General features: G+C 42.2%; 1 protein-coding gene across 1 annotated transcript in view; it reads right to left on the minus strand.

The window, feature by feature from the left end:
• Window positions 1-19,532, minus strand: part of LOC146785333 (uncharacterized) — a 217,219-nt gene that overhangs the window by 79,647 nt on the left and 118,040 nt on the right. The window contains exon 5 of the mRNA XM_085633021.1: window positions 16,833-17,021. Within this exon, the coding sequence (XP_085489147.1) occupies window positions 16,833-17,021 (189 nt within the window). The remainder of the gene's footprint in view (window positions 1-16,832; window positions 17,022-19,532) is intronic.

The raw sequence follows: 19,532 nt of genomic DNA on the forward strand, positions 1-19,532 counted from the left end.
GCTATCGGAGAGGCTCCTAGTTCCTACAATGCTGGTGGTGCCTACCAGGCACCGCAGCAGGGATTACGATGTCCCTTATCCGCCAGCCTTTCCATGGTGGGTAACCCACCATGGAAAAGCTGGCAGAAAGGGACAATAGGGGCCCATAGTGGCGCCCTGGCCCACAGACACAGGACCTGGGTGCCCCCTACATATCCCTGCACCATGTGCCGTGGCACCGCATGGTGCCTGCGATGTAGTGCAGGGATATGTTTGGGGTCTGCTTTGGATTGCGGTGGGTGCTACAGAGCGCAGCACCCACCGCAATACAAAACATGGCCATTGTGACCACCACGGAGGCAGTCGCATTGTAATTGGCCCTGTGGGACATCCGCCTTGTAGGCGGGTGGTCCCAGTCCCCGATACGTTGGCAGGCGGACTGTAGTCTGTCCACCATCGCAATCAGCCCCATGGTTTTAGGAGCTTGAGAGTCAGTGGGTCGAGGTGTGAATATTTTTTGGTAGTCCATGATACCTCTGTGATGAAATTCAGGTACAATAGTATTTAAAGTTTTGACAGTTTGAGGAATGATGGAGGGATGCCTTCTCTCCCCTGTTCTGTTCGTAATGGCCATGGAGCCACTTGAAGCACAAATGAGGGTAAATGGCCCGATCTGGGGAATAACTATCTCTGGTACAATCCACGCGATATCACTTTACACGGATCATGTCATGCTTTCCTCAAAGATATGATCATTCTGGAATAGCTAAGGCTCTCAAGGGGTTGGAAACAGTCTCTGAGTTCCATGTAAACTGGGCTAAATCTTGTCTGTTTCTCCTAGGTCTTGATATGCCTCTTCTCAATAAGAAAGTTAGTGGATATCCGATTAAATGGGAGATCTACTCCTTTAGAAACCTTAGTATACGTAAATATCATTCATGACAGGATTTACTGAAGGCCAATCTTGCAAGGTAACAGTTTCTAGAGTGGTGCTCACCAAGCTGCATCTTGCGGTCGAAGAGGGATTATTTGGGTCCCCTGACTTTAGAAACTATTACCTCATGGCTCAATTGCAATGTGTTAAAAATTGAGATTTCTGGTTGGCAGAGGACACACCCTGTGCAAGCAGAAGCCACAGTCCTAGTAAGGGTACGTCAGACCCCCCCTAAATGAACCTGTGCCCAACCCTCTGGTAGCTTGGCATACAGCAGTCAAGCTTAACTTCAGAGGCAATGTGTAAAGTATTTGTGCACACTTTAATTACAGTAACACAGTGAAAACACCGCAAAAGACTCCACAATGCATTCAAAGTTTATTGTCATATCCAAAAAACATATTTTCATTGTCAAGAAATTTCAAAATCAGTAAAATCCACATCACATAAATTTATCAGCAAATAATGCAAATATAAGAATCTATGCAATATCTCATAAAATAGCAATTACATAATAATAAAAACAATAGGATCAAATACTTTGGTAATTAAAACAGTACTATGCTCCACCTTTATAAATTAAATCACTGCAGTTATGCTAACAGTTTTTGCCTGATCGTTCATGACACATAGAGAAATTTGGAGATCGCCACCACCACCACAGAGGAGGCGTCACTCTTGCAGTTCTTAAGGGCAATCACCCGATCAGTAGGTAATACATTTCCGCCTAGAGGAACAAGCCCCCTACACCTAATGATTGCATATTTGGGGCAAAAGAAAAGCAAATCCTCAGTTTCATCTATAGAAGAGCAGAAATTGCAACTGCTTGACCCTACAGAAGAGGAATCCTATTGTACAATAAAGGCAGCAATTGGCTGGATCCCATATCCAAGTTGAATGAACAAAGAGCAAGCTCACACTGGGCAGATGTAATCAAGAAACTCTTTAGCTTTAGGCACCAACTTATACATTAAAAATCACATTGAAATGTCCTCTCTGTGACTTGACTGTTTGTTTTGGGTACCTGCCATCTCCTAATAGCTATGTTTGATCATTTGGGCTTCGTTAGCCGAGATGGAGGCAGGGCCCTCCCAAAAGGTCCTTAGGCCCAGCTCAGACCATGCTTTTTTTCATGGGCCATCAGGATGCCAAAGCCACACCTCTTATCTCTTTGTGTGACTGTCTAGAGAGAATGCACAATGCCCAGCTGTCACCCAACCCAGACCGTTATTCAGAGACAGGCAAGGGCACAGAATGGTTAAAGTAGAAAAATGCCAAAGTGTAATTTTCAGACTTACAATTTAAAATCCGATTTTACCATAAGTTGTGATTTTGAATTGTGAGTCCAGAGACACCAAACTCCAAATTTCTAGTGGCTCCCAATTCGAAATTATACTTAAAAGGTATTTAGGGTAATCACAATGTTAACCTACGGGAAAATGGACCTTGCAATAGCGAAAAATGAATTTAAGAGAATTTCACTACCAAGACATATAAAACTCAAAAGGATATGTCTTACCTTTTAAATACACTTCACCCTGCCCATGGGGCTACCAAGGGCCTAACTTAGGGGTGACTTATATGTAATAAAAAAGAAGATCTGGGCCTGGCAAGTAGGTTAACTTGCCAGGTCGAATGGCAGTTTAAACTGCACACACAGGCTCTGCAGTGGCAGGCCTGAGCCATTCTTAAAGGGCTACTGAGTTGGTGGCACAGTCACCTGGTTCACTTGTAGCATTTCATTTACAGGCCATAGGCACATATAGTGCATTTTACTAAGTTAAAGTTACTAGTAAATTAAATAAGCAATTGTGGTTAAGCCAGTGTTACCATATTTAGAGTACAGAGCACATGCGTTTTAGCACTTGTTAAATGTGGTAAAGTGCTCAGAGTCCTACAGCCTTGGCTGGCTGATCTTTCATCCAGGGGACGTGGAGGGGTCTTGTCCCCTCTGTCAGAGGTTTACAGCATCACTCTCCCAAAAGTAAAACTTAAATGCAGCACTCTTAACCTTGTCTCAGTGGTGCATCTTTACCTCACATGCAGTCTAATGCATTACAAGAAATGTTGTTCGTTATATTCCCACTATTTCTTTACTAGGCATCCCCAAGTGTGTGGACTTCTATGAGAAATCAGACTTTCAACACTGGGAACGAGTTTGATTTTTCACCCTAGGATATCTGTTCCAAAATGACTAACTACTACTCTTTTCCCTACACTCAGTGAACAATTTACCCTACATAAAGGCTAATTTCTCACACATGCCCAGTTTCTCACAGACCTTCATTCAAATGCAGGATTATAGAGGCCTGCAATGCATATTTCCCAATGTAGATATCTGTCATATGTTCTGGAGCTGTCCATCCCTGGAAGTATTCTGGTGTGGTGGCTTACATCATTGGCCAGATGCATAGGGTTATCAGAAGTCTGTGCTCTGGGACTTTTTTAGAGACCAAAACAATCTAGGGGAGTGACACATTTTCTAGGGTTTCTAGGGTTGGGAGTGCTATTAGTTAAAAGGGCAATTATGCTAAAATAGAAAGGGACACTCATGCCCCTGGACATGACATGGTGCTGTTTGCTTGGTCCAGTGTGTTGTTGACTCCACCTTTACATGTCACAAATATATAACCTAAATGTGCACTTAGCACATGTTTCTGTGTGATCTAACAACATTAATATGAGATATTGAACTTGACTTCATTATTGAAGTGCATTCACTGCAGGATTAGAGAATATATATGTGACCCTGTGTGCCTTAACCAAATTAAATCAGATTTTTCTTTGAAGACTTGATGAATAAACCATCCACACATATTTAGAATGTGTTTACTCTAGAAACGGTAATGGATTTATATAATGTGTGTACTAATGTTATATGCATATTTCATATAAAATGAAGTTCTTAGCTAAACTTACACATGCTTATTAAAAATGTACTGTACACTATATGAATCTAACGTACTGACAACGTTATAGTCATTTGCATTTTAAAGTGCACACACATTAAATGTGCACCATTGATTTAATATTTTAAACTTGCCCTTACTAGGCCTCTTTTCCATTCTGCATAAAATACTGTTTCCCATTCCTGCTTACATGAATTTTCCCTTCCATGTGTATTTAAACACATTGCTAGCTTGAGAATAGATACAACACTGCATTAGTGATAAAGAGCGAGCCTGAGAAGAAGATCTTGATGAAAGAACATGGAGGCCAAAGCATTAACTGTAGAATCCTATTCGGCTATGTTACAACATGTCTTGGTTGAGCAAGGACGATGTAGTTTCCATGTTCAGTGTGGGATATTTCGCAAAATGTTACAGCTTACAGTGTAAGAATGGAAAAGGATAATGGAACCCCTGAAGATGAGTGATTCTGGTGTAATTAACGAGTCTACACTGTCTGATGCTGAAGCCATTTTTACTGGTACAAAAGGGGGTGGTGATGGACGGAGCATCAGAACCAATCAAACACTCACACCCAGTCAACAGATCTGGGTTTGATCCATCACCTTTCTTTAGCCCACTCTGCCACCCCAGTTCAGACATGGCCATATGCAAATCAGTCTGACCCTGTGCCTCATGGGAACAGTCCAGCCCAAACTGCCAAGCCATGCCTTCCCTGGACCGGAAACAAGCTTCCTAGGACCGGTTTCTGGCATTTCAGCCGTCTTCAGCCAGGCTTGCTTGAATCCAGTGGCAAAGTGAGCAAGGGACTCACGTCTGAGCATACCCTGCCAACTTATGGCGAACAAAGTGGTACAAAAGGGGGTGGTGATGGACGGAGCATCAGAACCAATCAAACACTCACACCCAGTCAACAGATCTGGGTTTGATCCATCACCGTTCTTTAGCCCACTCTGCCACCCCAGTTCAGACATGGCCATATGCAAATCAGTCTGACCCTGTGCCTCATGGGAACAGTCCAGCCCGAACTGCCAAGCCATGCCTTCCCTGGACCGGAAACAAGCTTCCTAGGACCGGTTTCTGGCATTCCAGCCGTCTTCAGCCAGGCTTGCTTGAATCCAGTGGCAAAGTGAGCAAGGGACTCACGTCTGAGCATACCCTGCCAACTTATGGCGAACAAAGTGGTACAAAAGGGGGTGGTGATGGACGGAGCATCAGAACCAATCAAACACTCACACCCAGTCAACAGATCTGGGTTTGATCCATCACCGTTCTTTAGCCCACTCTGCCACCCCAGTTCAGACATGGCCATATGCAAATCAGTCTGACCCTGTGCCTCATGGGAACAGTCCATTCCGAACTGCCAAGCCATGCCTTCCCTGGACCGGAAACAAGCTTCCTAGGACCGGTTTCTGGCATTTCAGCCGTCTTCAGCCATGCTTACTTGAATCCAGTGGCAAAGTGAGCAAGGGACTCACGTCTGAGCAAACCCTGCCAACTTATGGCGAACAAAGTGGTACAAAAGGGGGTGGTGATGGACGGAGCATCAGAACCAATCAAACACTCACACCCAGTCAACAGATCTGGGTTTGATCCATCACCGTTCTTTAGCCCACTCTGCCACCCCAGTTCAGACATGGCCATATGCAAATCAGTCTGACCCTGTGCCTCATGGGAACAGTCCAGCCCGAACTGCCAAGCCATGCCTTCCCTGGACCGGAAACAAGCTTCCTAGGACCGGTTTCTGGCATTTCAGTCGTCTTCAGCCAGGCTTGCTTGAATCCAGTGGCAAAGTGAGCAAGGGACTCACGTGTGAGCATACCCTGCCAACTTATGGCGAACAAAGTGGTACAAAAGGGGGTGGTGATGGACAGAGCATCAGAACCAATCAAACAAGCCATTTTTACTTGCACTTTGAGAGGTTTAGACCTCTATGCTTATTGCCTTCGATTCTAGCTGAGTGTGGCTTAGGCTAAACACTCAGGGCCTCATTTATGAGTTTTTGCGGTAGGGCAGCCCAGCAGGCCTTCCTGGGGTGCTGCCCTATGACAAAAGAAAAGGGCAGGAATGCACTGTATCTATCAGATATAGAGTATTCCTGTCCTTTCCCACTGCGCTGGCACACAATGGGCTGCTGTACGCCAACACAGGCACCTTTTCACCATGGCGCAAGGGTGCCTGCCTTGCAGGGATGATTATTCTATGCAGAAAGGGAAACCCTCCTGCACAAAAACTATCACAAGAGGCTTTTTCCTCTTTCTATGCGGGCTGCAGAATATTATTTGCCTCAATGGCATAAGATCACTGAGAAAGATGGTCCTTTGCCAATTCCTCATTATGAGACATTTAATTTGAGATTCATTTAACATTTAAGAAGGACTTTGTATAACATGAAACTGCCTTCTAGACCTACACAATACGAAGCACTGGGGGCCAAATGTCCGACCCTTACATTTTGCAAGTCGCAAATTGCGCCGCTTTGCGACTCGCAAAACGCTATTTACAACAGTGTCTCAAACACTGTTAGTGATTCCTAATGGGGTCGCAAATTGCCTGCCACTTTAATATTCGTGAGGCAGGTGCTATTTGCGACCCCATTAGGAATGGCTAGCACTCCCAGGGATGGTGGCCTGCTGGGGTCAGCAGACCACCATGTCTGTGACTGCTTTTTTAATAAAGCAGTTTTTTTTTAAATGCAGCCCATTTCCCTTAAAGGAAAACAGGATACATTTAAAAAAGAAAAATGAAACATTTCAGTTTCATCTTTTAAGGGCAGGCAATGGTTCTTGGGACCACTTCCCGCTCTTAAAAAGTATGTTTGCAACCATTCACAAAGGGGAAGGGGTCTTCTGGGGACCCCTTCCCGTTTAAGAGTGGCTTACCACCTACTTGAAGTAGGTGGTAAACTGCAAGTATTTTGCGACTGCAAATGCCGGCACAAAACAATGGTAAATGCCTTGTGGACTTACTATTAGGAAGGGATGCCCTTGGCATGCCCCTTCCTAATAGCGAGTTGCAAACCCTATTTTGCGAGTCAGTAATTGGTTACCAACTCGCAAAATAGGGTTTGTACATGGGCCAGACCAATTTTGCGGTCACAAACGGGCCGATTTCCCATATGCGATCGCAAAAAAAGGACAGACATTTGGCACTTGATGCCTGCGAATATACAGCTCATCTTAGTCAGAGAGAAAGATTTCAAGGAATGGTCAAGAAAGCCACACGCCCTTGTGCGGATGCTAGATGGGATGCAGAACAGAAATTTTGAAGAACTGATATGACTGAGGGAGCTAGATTATATCCTGCATTATTGAGTGAGGAAGAAGGGAAAGGTAAACAAAAGGATAAGAAAAAGAAGAAAGAGACAGATGGCACAGAGAACACAGCTGAAGTTAGTCGCAGCAAATCAAATGAGGACTTTACAACTGAATTACTCTTAAACCCTCCACCACCATAAAATGTGACTCAAACAGGAGGAGCAAGTAATGTACATACATTTGAAACTTTTGATGTGCCTACGGTACCAGTATATTTAAATTCTAGTCCAATGGAAGAAAGTTCTGAAATGACAGCCCCTTCACTTGCCCTAAATGTCCCAGACGCACTAACAGTCCCTGTTACAATTAGTCCTGTAGTTCCTTTATATAATCCTGCAATGGTAGGAAATACTACACATACTTTGACTGTTCCTACTGGGATGAGTACCTCAGGTAGCCATCCTGTGGGCTCGACAATGAGACCAAGTCCTCAAACTCCTTTGGTCTCGACACAAGGGACTACCCATGTGCTGTGAGTGCAGACCATACACTGAATCAGACAAGGTTTGACCTGAATGAAAGGTTTTCACAAAGATTGCTACCCTTTTTCATGCCTAACATGAATTTACTTTGAAGAGTTAATAACAGTACACCAAGGACAGAAATGCCTATGGGTTAGCGAATTTCTGGCATTTCCATTTTGAATTAACCACCTGGTGTAAATCGTGGTTCCTTTAGCTGAGAGATAATTCTTTACATTTCATTAGAACAAACAGGTCTTACTACCCGAGAACTCAATGATTGGTTCAGAGGTATAGATGCCTTGACTGGTATCAGCAACCCCGGAACAAGTGGAAGGAATACTGAGGTCCCAGAGAGGGAAAAAATACTGGATGTGGCTAAATTTAAATTAGAATTGGAAGAGATGAGACTGTAACTCTTGACATGTCCACTTAAATGTCTATCGATAGGACAAGCTATTGTTCATGTGTAAAGACATCACTAGGCGTGTAGGGCAAGCTCATGAAAGATTGTCTGAATTGACTTACAGAAATCAAAAAAGCACTACATAGAAGTTACTGTTTAAGCTTTAATAACAGGGATCTTGCTAACATGAGAATGCCAGGAATGTGGTTACAGATCAAAGAATGAATTGCCTATGTTTAGAAATGAAATGAATAGGATAGATGAGAAGGTAGGTAGGAAATGAAAAAGGAACCAAAGAAGGTTAGAATACAATTACCTCCATCTGTAGCTGAGGAAGAGGATGAGGATATACATATACTTCCCACGAGGGAAGTGCCTGGTGGGGGTTATGGACACATACCTTGAATTGACCTTGCGTCATTCACAAATGATTTTCTGAAATTTAGAGCAAACTCAGTGACAGGTTGATTGGCTTGTAAATATATGAAAGGTTCTGTGGAATGATTTGTGCACTTTGTTTGAAATTGTGGTTCCAGGTGACTTTTGGGTTGAATGCAAAGTTGCTGTGGACTGGCCCAAAAGGGAGCCATTGAGACATCCCATATCACATGCTCTGCCATGGGTGGTGATGAAAAATTATAATCAGGCGATTACATTTTTGAGCTCGAATATATCTCCTAAAGATATTGATTGGGTCAAGACTGACAGAACAACCCAAGAGTACAAAGAAACAGTACACGAGAGACTGTTGCAGGTATTTAAGCAGTACAGTGGAAGAGAAATTCAAGCCTAAAGAAATGGGGCATTTTGTGTACAGGTTTGTGCGTATGCTGAAACCTGAGATTAGTTCCATGATTAAACAGTACTTGATATGTTGGCAGAGTAAGCCCATTGACGAGATCTTGCGATATGCAAAATATTGCAGCAATCAATTGAAAATGAAACATAGGAAAGTGAAGGAGAAGCTAATGATGGCACAGATGAAAGCTGCACAGTGAGATCTGAATCAACAGCTTGTTGGGATATATCGATCAGAGGAGAGGGAGATCTCTAAGGGGGTACCACAGGGCTCCTGTCTGAGCCCTACTCTTTTTAACATCTACGTGGCCCCCCTAGCAGACATCATGAGATCCCATGGATTCATCCCAGTGTCATACGCAGATGACACCCAACTCCTCTTTCCTTTCAAAACCCTTACTGCCAAAGTTAGGAATGATTTTGCCCAGGGGATGAAAGCAGTGGCTCACTGGATGGCATCTAACTTCCTGCAATGCAATGTGGCAAAGACGGAAGTGATGCTGTTCGGGGAGGCCAAACTCCTGTGGACTCCTGACTGGTGGCCTCAAGACCTTGGCCCAGTCCCTGAACCTAGACAGGTTGTGAAAAATCTAGGGGTCCGATTGGACCAGGAGCTTTCCCTGAAACATCACGGCAACCAAGTGGTGGGCTCTTGTTTCCACATTATTGGTTTGCTGCGGAGAGTCTTCCCTTTGCTGCCAGATTCAACTAGAAAAACTTTGATACAGGCTCTAGTACTAAGTAGGCTGGATTATTGTAATGGACTATTGTTGGCAGCAAATGAAGGAGTCACTTCTAGACTACAGGTAATCCAGAACACCGCTGCTTGCCTTGTCCTAAATCGGCCCCCTCGTACTCCTTCCAAACCCCTACTTAACAAGCTGCATTGGTTATCTATCAAACAGAGGGTGAAGTTTAAAATCTGCTGTGTTATACATAAATGCTTACATGGGAGAGGCCCTGTATATCTTTCCAACAAATTCTGCCCCTATGTACCCATGCGCTCTCTGAGATCCAGTGAGCAGGCTCTGTTACGTGTACCCAGAGTAAAAAAAGCAAGACAGGGAGACAGAGCCCTATCAGTTGCTGGTCCAACCCTATGGAATAGCCTCCCTACATCTTTGAGGCTATGCGACGATCATCCTCCTTTTAGGAGACAATTAAAAACCTTCCTATTTCAGAACTATTAAGATATGCTGCGTGGATTTCCTCTTCTGCTGTAATATGGCCGTCTGTAGGCGCGGAGATACTCCTTCGGGAGTCGAGTCCAGCGCGGTACAAACCCATAAATAAATAAATGCAGGGAGTGTATCAACAGGGAGCTCCTGTGATTCAAGGTGGTAATGGGTTTCAACCACAAGGTAGAGGTCGGGGTGTTCCAATTGTTCAGAGTACAGGGATTGATGTGGCCACTTTGAAAAATTCAAAAATTTACCACTTTTGTGGCAAGTTGGGGCATTGGAGGCGCAATTGTCTATTTAACGCTGGTAACATGGCAAATGCTTCAGGTTCAGAATGGTGCAATCTCAAGGTAATTATATGGCTCGGACACAGCAAGTACAGAGACAGAGAATACAAAACTACAATGCACCCCATGCCCAGGTAATGCAGGTTCCACATGCCCCGATGCCACAACAAAATGCAAATGTTCAGAGATTTAATTTGATTCAAATACCCAATGTAAACACTAATCCCTTTGTGAGTCAGGGTATGTCTCTACAGTACTCTATGATACAGACAGATGAAGATAACAGCTCAGACCTGTCGCAGTGAGAGGGCCTGAGAGGATAGGTGGGTTGTGTGTTTGACGCAACCATAGAGGTAGACCAGAGTGGTCAATTCGTGGATGGCGAGGTGAATGGTTATCCCATTTCATTCTTGGTAGACACTGATGGTACCCACTCTACTGTGAGAACAGCAGAGGTTTCCAACCTGCCTCTCTCTGGAAAAAGAATCCAAGTGGTAGGAGGTCCGTACAAACAAATGACTAGCCTGGTTTCAGAAGCAGTACTTGTCACAATAGGGTCCTTTGGGGAGAATCACCAATTTGTGGTGAGTGATTCAAGTTCTGTAAATCTACTCAGACAAGACCTGTTGTGCAAACTAAATTGCTCCATTTACTGTACCGCAAATGGCAGAGAGTTCCAAACTCATGTTGAGGACATTGTCTTTAAACTTCGTAATCAGAGGACAGGGATCGAAATTTACTCCATGGTGACAAAAGATGATTTGCCACTAGAGCTAAAAGGCACAGTGTTACCTGAAGTCTGGAACTTTTCAGGGAAAGATATAGGTCTAAAAAAGATCTTAAATCAGTCCACATATCAGTGAAGCCAAACTCTGAGTACCTAAGAATTCCACAATACATTCTGACCCCTGAAACTGTTGCTAGGATTACTCCTTTGATTGACTCAATGATTGAGCATGGCATTCTGAAAGAGATCATGAGGAGTCCACGTAACTCACTCATCATGGGTTTACAGAAACTCAGTGGAAAGTATCACATTGTCCCAGACCTTCAAAAACTCAACTCAATTGTTATCCCTTATTTTCTTGTGGTACCGAATTCAGCTGTGATTTTGTTTCAGATTCCATGTGAGACAGAGTGGTTCTGTCATTGACTTATGCTAAGCATTCTTCTCCATACCGTTGCATGATGATAGCCAAGTCTTCTTTGCATTTCAGTTCGGCAGCTGTGTTTTGGCATGGTGCCGAGTGCTACATGGGTGTTCATCAATCTGTAACCAGATACTTAGGAAGAATCTGGAGCCTTTAGTAATACCTTTTTACTCAGTTCTGGTCCAATTCATTGATGACATTTTGGTGGCACCAAATATTCAAAAGGCTTACAAACGAGACACAATTGCTCTGGTGAAACACTTAGCTGAGAATGGACAGAAAGTGTCCCACACCAAATTGCAGTAGTGTCAGAAAGAAGTGCTGTACCTAGGACATCACATTGAGAAAGCAGAAAAGAAGGTGTAACAAGAGAGAATATCAGTAATTCCGAAAATGAATCTGCCAACTACTCAAGTCGGGAAAGTCTTGGGAATGGTGGGCGATTGTTAACAGTGGGTTCCCAACTTTTACCTAGTGGCCAGGCCTTTATAGAGGCTGACACATAGAGACATGTCAGATCTGGTACCATGGGGTGACAGCTGCATGCGTGCCTTTTCAAAGCTGAGAAAATGTCTCTGCTATGCCTGGCACTGGGAATGCCTGCTTATAATAATTATATTGCTTTGTTTTGCATTGAGAGGGAGGGCTGAGCTCTCTTAGTGCAAACTCAGATGCACAGGAATGCTTGCAGAGCATTGCCTAGTTTTTAGTCACTCTTGGTAGAGATGACATGGTGATCTTTTTCTGGCAAACTTGCTACAATCCTAGGTTCAGATTAATGGCTGAAGGGTTGTGCCACAGATGTGTTGTCTGCCAACAACAGAAGGTAGGCAGAAGAACAACAGTAACACTGAGTCACATAGAGAGATCAGGAGGTCCCTTCAACAGGATGCAACTGGACTTTATTGAGATGCCTGTGTGCAATGGGATGAGATATGTCCTAGTGATTGTGTGCATTTTCTCTTGTTGGGTTGAAGCTTACCTGACCAGAAGATGTGATAGTCTCACAGTGGCTAAGTTGTTGTTGAGGAAATTAATGCAAAGGTTCAGTTTCCCGACTTTTCTGCAGTCAGACCAAGGAACTCAATTTAATAAGGTCCTGAAGATGTTGTGCGAGAATTGCCTTGTTGGTGAAGGGGCGTGTCTAATATGGTTGAATAAAAAACAACTGAAACCATGACCTCAACCTTTAGATTTCTGTGGGCTCGGAGACATCATTACTTGCACATTTTTAGAATGTGTTCACTCTACAAAGATAATGGATTTATGTAATGTGTGCACTAATGTTGCACATACATTTAATGTAAAATTTAGTTTTTAGCCTTCCTTACACATGCTTATTAAAGATTTACAGTATACAACATACAATATGAATCTAATGTACTAAGAAAGTTACAATCATTTGCGTTTGAGAGTGCACATGCATAATAAATGTGCACCATTGATTTAATATTTTTAACTTGACCTTACGAGGCCTATTTCCATTCTATATAAAATACTGTTTTCTTTTTCTGCTTACATGATTTTTCCCCTTCAGGTGTATAACACACATCATTAGTTTGAGAATAGATCCAACACTGTACTAGCGATAGAGAGCCGAAGAAGAAGACCTTGATGAAAGAACGTGGAGAGCCAGAACGTTAACTGAAGAATCTTATTCAGCAGTGTTACAACATGGTTTGAGCAAGGACAATGTCACTCTTATGTTCAGTGTGGGATATTTTGCAAATGTTACAGCTTATGTGAAAATGGAAAAGAACAATAGAACCCCTAATGATGTGAACAGAGGGGTGGTATCTAAGTTATTGTAGTGTGAATAACTGAAGTCTGCACTGTCTGATGCCAGAGCCATTTTATCTTGGGGTTTGCGTGGTTTAGACCTCTATGTTTATTCCCTTTGATTCTTGCTCAGTGTGCCTTGGGCTGAACAATCAAAATTCCGCTGACACAAGAAGACTCTTGACTGAGGTTCTGCAAAGCTGACTCCTTCCTTAACCTTTATTGCTTCCAGTACTTTCCCCTATTTTCCCATTTTTCTACAGTTCCCTGAATTTTGAGATTCCTTGAACTAATTAACAATCCTCTTAGTTTGAATTTAACTTAGACAGTTCTAGATTTAGTCATGTATAGAAGAGAGCACCATATCTTAATGCTAATGTTTTGTATTGCTGTGACTGAACTCCTGGTTTGTTCAATACTGGTATGCCTAAACTTCTTTAGTAGGGTGGATTTCCTAGTTGTTATTCTGTATCGTTATTGCATGGTATTGAGATTTGTCTACCTTAACTTGCTTGTTGATTTGTAATAAACCTCCTTAACTCTAGTACCTGATTCCTGGTCCGTATTGTGTAGCCACATGGGTTACACTGAAATGTATTGATGGAATGTTAACTTCCCTCACCTCTCAGTCAGAAACAAACGTCCATCAGAAGACAAATGTAAGAGGGTTGGCCCAAACTGTACATCAGCTGAAAAAATAAATGAGCCCAGGCTGACAAGAATGCACTGTAGAGAGAAGAAGCTAAAGGACTACAGGAGAACCCATTCTTTCGAGATTGGGACGAGATATGGGAGAGCCTCGAAGGAGAACCCAGAGATGACACCATGCCTACACAGACAGCCACATCTACAGGTATCAAAATAGCTACAGATCCATTGATAGGCACCAGTGGTGAACCAGAGACAACACCTTGCCCTCTCTAACCACTCCGAGTACAGCCCTCTAAACTCCTGGGGTTCAGTACTCCCTCCTCAGCTGTAGATCACTGACCACGTGAGTATCAGCCCATGCACATCACATCTCAGCACACACCCGCGCAACCCTTCCACCCTGCTTCAGCCATCACAATCTATTGTTGTTATACTACTGTATTGAATAATTCAAATTTATCACAATCTCATTTCCAAAAGCTTGTGAAGTTCTGATGACTGGATCAGTTTAAAAACACTTCTTATGGTTAGCTGAACATTTCATTAGCTATAGGACATATCTGAGGCAGTAAAATGTTCCAGTCATTGCAAAGTCTATATGCTGAGCGATCTAGTCTGATCTATGCTTGGTCTTGCTAATCTCTCAATTGTAAATGATTATGGAATAAAACAACATGCCAAAAAAGATATCTAATAAAGAAAGCCGCATCACTTAGTATAATATTAGAACTCTTTTAACTAAGAAGTAAAAAATGATCAACACAGAAATTGATGACTGCCATACTGGATTGGGAAATCATGTAGAGCGCTCACCATGTACAAGGCAGAAAGTGCAATTAGCAAACAGCCTTCATTGTTGTCCTGCTTACCATCATCACCAGGCCTCAAAACTGGCAAGCAGGGATCCCTAACCCCATTGGGAAGAAGAAAAAAGAGTGTACAACTTTCTGCCAACCCTGGGGTCTCCAGAAACCTCTTGTATGTCCTGACACAAGGATGACCTATTTTTCTCCTCCCTTCAAATTACCATTGTTTTGTCTTCATTAATGGCCTCCTAATATGTTTGCTGACAAAGATATTGAACTTCAGGGGGAGGCATACTGTTATATCTGTGCTGAGGGCAATGCAGAGAACTTGCCAGCAAGTAGGAATGTTCAGACAAGGAAAGTGTACTCCACATGATGCCAGGCAGCCTGTAGGTGAATGCCAAGTTTATCACATGGCTGAGCATCTGTGTTCATTGGACTGCTCTAGCATTGCCAGGCTTGCGGTCACCTGGAGAGGTGCTCTGTGAGCTGCCTGTGGTGTTGGGCATAAAGGAGTGGGTGGCAATTCAGCAAATTTAGCAATAGGCAAAGGATGTCTAACTTGGGATTCTTTGTGAGCCAAACAAACACCATGAATTTCAGGAAAGGGGAGTAGGCAAGCCTTAGAAACTACCCTTCCCAAGATAGTGGTCCGCCCATAGTATGATATTTCAAGTTCCAAATCGAAGATGGAGAGTCTTCCTTTTCTTGTGAAGTCATTTCCTGTTTCAAACTTAAATAAGAAGGCATTTCCAAGTGAAGGCATCATCAAAAATCATTTGTTCCCTTATGTTTTATCATGTTTGTCACCCCATTTCTTCTACTTGTGTTTCTGATTTTTTTCTTGTAACTTCTTTTACTAGATTCTACTTCAGGAAATTCTTACTTGCCTGATTTTTCCTTCCCAATGTCAGGGGTAATTTGAGGCCTTGCTAAATACTTTAGTATTAACCGTCAATCAAGAGCCACATGCTTTCCAAGGAGGTTTTGTTAACCTTTGGGCTTCAACTCTTAACTGGGATCCTGTTAAGGAAACACTCAATACCATTTGCTTATACTGTTCTGGGCAGTGTGGCTCCGTGGCCACTGGTTGGAGCGCTCCTTTCTTTGGGCAAATCAAGAAAGCGACTCAACAGACCTTCTCATCATCAAGTCAAAGATTTGCAACCATTTATAGTGTGAATCTCAGGTGCAGGTTGCGAAGACCAATACGCTATTACTTATTACAAACTTAGAACCTCTTAATTTGGAAAAAGATATTGTAAAGGAACGAGGTTGGGTGGTTTATGGAAGAACTATCTTTGAAAAAAATGGGAATTTGCTTTTATAGTGGGCAAATGGTTTATTCTCGGAAAAGTAAATTTAGTTCTGGAGGTGATGGTAAGGAAAAGGAAGTACGCAAAACAAGGCGTGGAATCAAGTCAAGAGTCCGAAAATATTGTTACTCCAAATGTAAGTGATTTTGTGTTTAGGAGGCAGTTTGAGGAACAATTTCAGTTAAGTAATATTTAACCATTTTTAAGTGCTTAGTAAGTGTGAGAATAATGAACACCAGAAAGTAGAATCTCTCTTGTATGCCTATTGATTAAAATGTAATTTCACCAATGTTCATGCCCAATTGTGAACACTGTGTGCACACAAAAACCTGAAAAATATAAGAAAGGTTGTGGAGAAGTAAATACCTGCAACGCAAATTTCGCTGAATTAAGAGGTTTGCTGGAGACCTTCAGACATCTACATGGACTCAGAGAGAAGCACACATGTCCCGGCCTGTCCATATCATGGGAGTTTTGCAGGAAGGCGATCTTGTATGAATCTACCGTACACCACTGTGCCATGAAACAGTAGAGGCATGTATGATAACCTCAACATTTAAGTTATTTTGGGAATTCCATGGTAAGATAACTGACTCTGAATACTACACGCTGGAATCACTTCAAATCCTCATTTGAAATGTATTGGAATTGCTCACTGACTGTGTTTATTGAAACAGCTGCTGGAAAATATAATAGAACACTTTCAAGATTGAAGAATTGATTTTCAGGATCACGCTTTCTTTTAATATCAAGTAATGGAATGTGTGATTTCAATATAAAGGTTTTATTTCTTGGACCACGTGTGATAAGAATGTTCATGACTGATTTTAAACCTTTTAGTAATTTTAATGCCTTACCTAAATTGAAATTGGGTACACTTTCCATCAAATCGTCCTGCTCCCCACGTGCTGTCCAAAAGGTGCCAACTTCCATTCAAAAGAACAGCATTCCATGCATGGTATATGCCCATCGAAGAGCTCTGACCTAATCTGCAACCAAACTCTTTCACGTACCCTAGGAGCAGCACACACCGTGTTCCAGCAGCACTGTAAAAGAGAGAAGTTAGACTGTGAGAAAAAGACTCTTAAACTCTCTCTGTCCTCGTCGGCATAAGTAATTATCTAAATCGTTTAATAAAAAGTTAATTTTTTCTGTTGCAACACTGATACATACCACTGAGTTGTTTAAAATCCCAAACCCTTAAATTACATTGGGTACTGGTTATGAAGAAAATAGAGGGCCATATTTATCATTTTTTCATGCAGCGCAACTAAGTAAGCCACCTTGCGGCGTTGTGTGGAAGGGAAAGGGCAGGAATGCCTGTATTCAACATTATACGGCGCATTTCTTTCCTTTCCTAGGACTGGTGCACTTTTGGGTGCCTAGCACCAACTCAGGCAACCTTACGTCATGGTGCATTGTAGGAAGGACTGTTTTTGTGCAGGAAGGCACACCTTCCTGCACAAAAACAATCCTGAGAGGCATTTTCCTCTTTCTATGTGTGCTGCAGAATGCAGCACACATAAAAAGAGGAATACAGACGAGAAATAAAGTTATTTCTCCTTGGTACGCCAAACCTGGAGAGGCATAGAATTTTGATTGCATTCCCAGGTCTACCACTAATAGTAAATCTGGGAATGTGCAAAAATCCCTGGGTCGATGGGTGGGAACACCCACGCGCCACCCATGGAACACCTCCCTGGAACAGAGCAACACACAGCAGCATTTTGAGCTGCCTTGCGTTACTCTATATTTATCAAGCCTTGCAGGGTCACTCAAGGTGGCCTTGAGTGGCGTGATAAATCTCACTTAGGTTTTGTGTCTCCCTATATTTTATTTTGTTAGATTGCAGAGCAGAGTAACCAGCTATATATGCATAAGACAGTAAATATATACTGTCTGTAATAAAAGAAGGAGACATGGAGTATGTTGAGAATATATTATCTTAAAACAAGTGAACAAGCAAATGTGTTAGTTAATTACCAAGTTACTTGTTAAACAAATATGTAACATTTTAAATGATTTGCCATTGCAACCGATGTTAATAATGTCAAATTATCTGAGCAAGATGAAAAACCTATTGCAAGCAACTCGATCTTCAAGTAATTTAGAAATTACAGAATTGTGGTGGTCTTCCCAGTACCAAATTAATAAGAGGAGTGTCAAGTGGATACTGAGAAAAAAAGATTTTAAGTGGTCATTCAATTAGAATAAAGGACTCCCTTTTCCTAATCTTCTTTCGAAGGCACGGTAGTGTCTTGTGAGTTAGACCCTCTTGGTCCCTGACGGACTACATAGAACAGTGAAATAAGTGCTTTGGTGACAGAATTCATGATGTAAAATGTTAATTTAACGGTTACACTCTAAGGAATACAAGCTCAGTATGTGGCATGATCCTTTGCACGTACCTGGGCTGGGGAGGACGCTACAGGCACATGCACAGACTTTGAAACCTATCAGCCAGGAGTAAAAGGACGAAGGGTTGACGGTCTAATTTCTTAAGTGTACTTTGTCTTGATGAAGGCAGTCCACAAATTATTAACACATTTTTTGTTTGATTCTTTAAATGTACTACTCTAAAAAAGCACATTATATATATATATATATATAATATATTGTTTTTTACATGAAACATAAAAATATGAACAATTCCAAAACATTAAATACATTTGCCAAACACTTAAAATTCGAAAAAAACAAAAAGAGGCATTAAAACAAATATTATAAAAATGTAAAAATTAATACAATATAAAAAAATACTATAAAATTACAAATATAAGCAAATATTAAGAATATATTTTACCGATGTTAGAAAATGTATTGAAGTCTGGGAATAATAGATGTACTATTCTCACTCCAGTTTATGCAACAGTAGAGGAAGTGTAGGACTTTGGAGGGATTAGATATATTATTCCCACTGTAAACAGCGCACCAGTAGGGAAAGAGTTGGACTTCAGGGGGTTAAATTTACTATTCCCACCCCAGTCTGTGCAACAGTAGGGCAAGCATGGGATTTCAGAGGTGTTAGATTTACTATTCCTGGGGCGGCGTGGCTAGTGCCCAGCGAGGATGGCGGCGTCGACGTGATGCTCCGGAGTCCGGTGTCGGAGAAACGCGCTTTGAGTGCCGGTAGCGCGAAGAAGAACAAAAGAATGCTTTGCTGTTGAGACACTCATTCCTAGGACACCACGGTTGTCGACTCTCATGCCAGTAAGGGGATTTAATTTTCAATAATTTGCCCAGACGCAAAGCAGTTTTTACCGCGGCCGCCCTTTTGTTATCACACAGCGCGATGCAGTCACTCCTGTCTTCGCCAAAGAGGCTAATAATAAATTAAAAGTACTTTTTGGAGTTCATGCCTCAAAATAGAAGGTGTGCATGCTCCATTAAGCCTTGAATTCACGAAATTGAAAAGTGGTGAAATCCCCTCATTTTACCCCACCTTAATGAACTCTCTGAGGTACTAGGGGTATAGTCACCATTTTGTGGAGCTTCTTTCTCAACTAGAATGCACATTTCTTCACATATGAAGCGAAATAAAGTGCGCGCAAGGTGAC

The sequence above is a fragment of the Triturus cristatus genome, chromosome 11 (genome assembly GCF_964204655.1).
Source record: "Triturus cristatus chromosome 11, aTriCri1.1, whole genome shotgun sequence".
Taxonomy (NCBI): domain Eukaryota; kingdom Metazoa; phylum Chordata; class Amphibia; order Caudata; family Salamandridae; genus Triturus; species Triturus cristatus.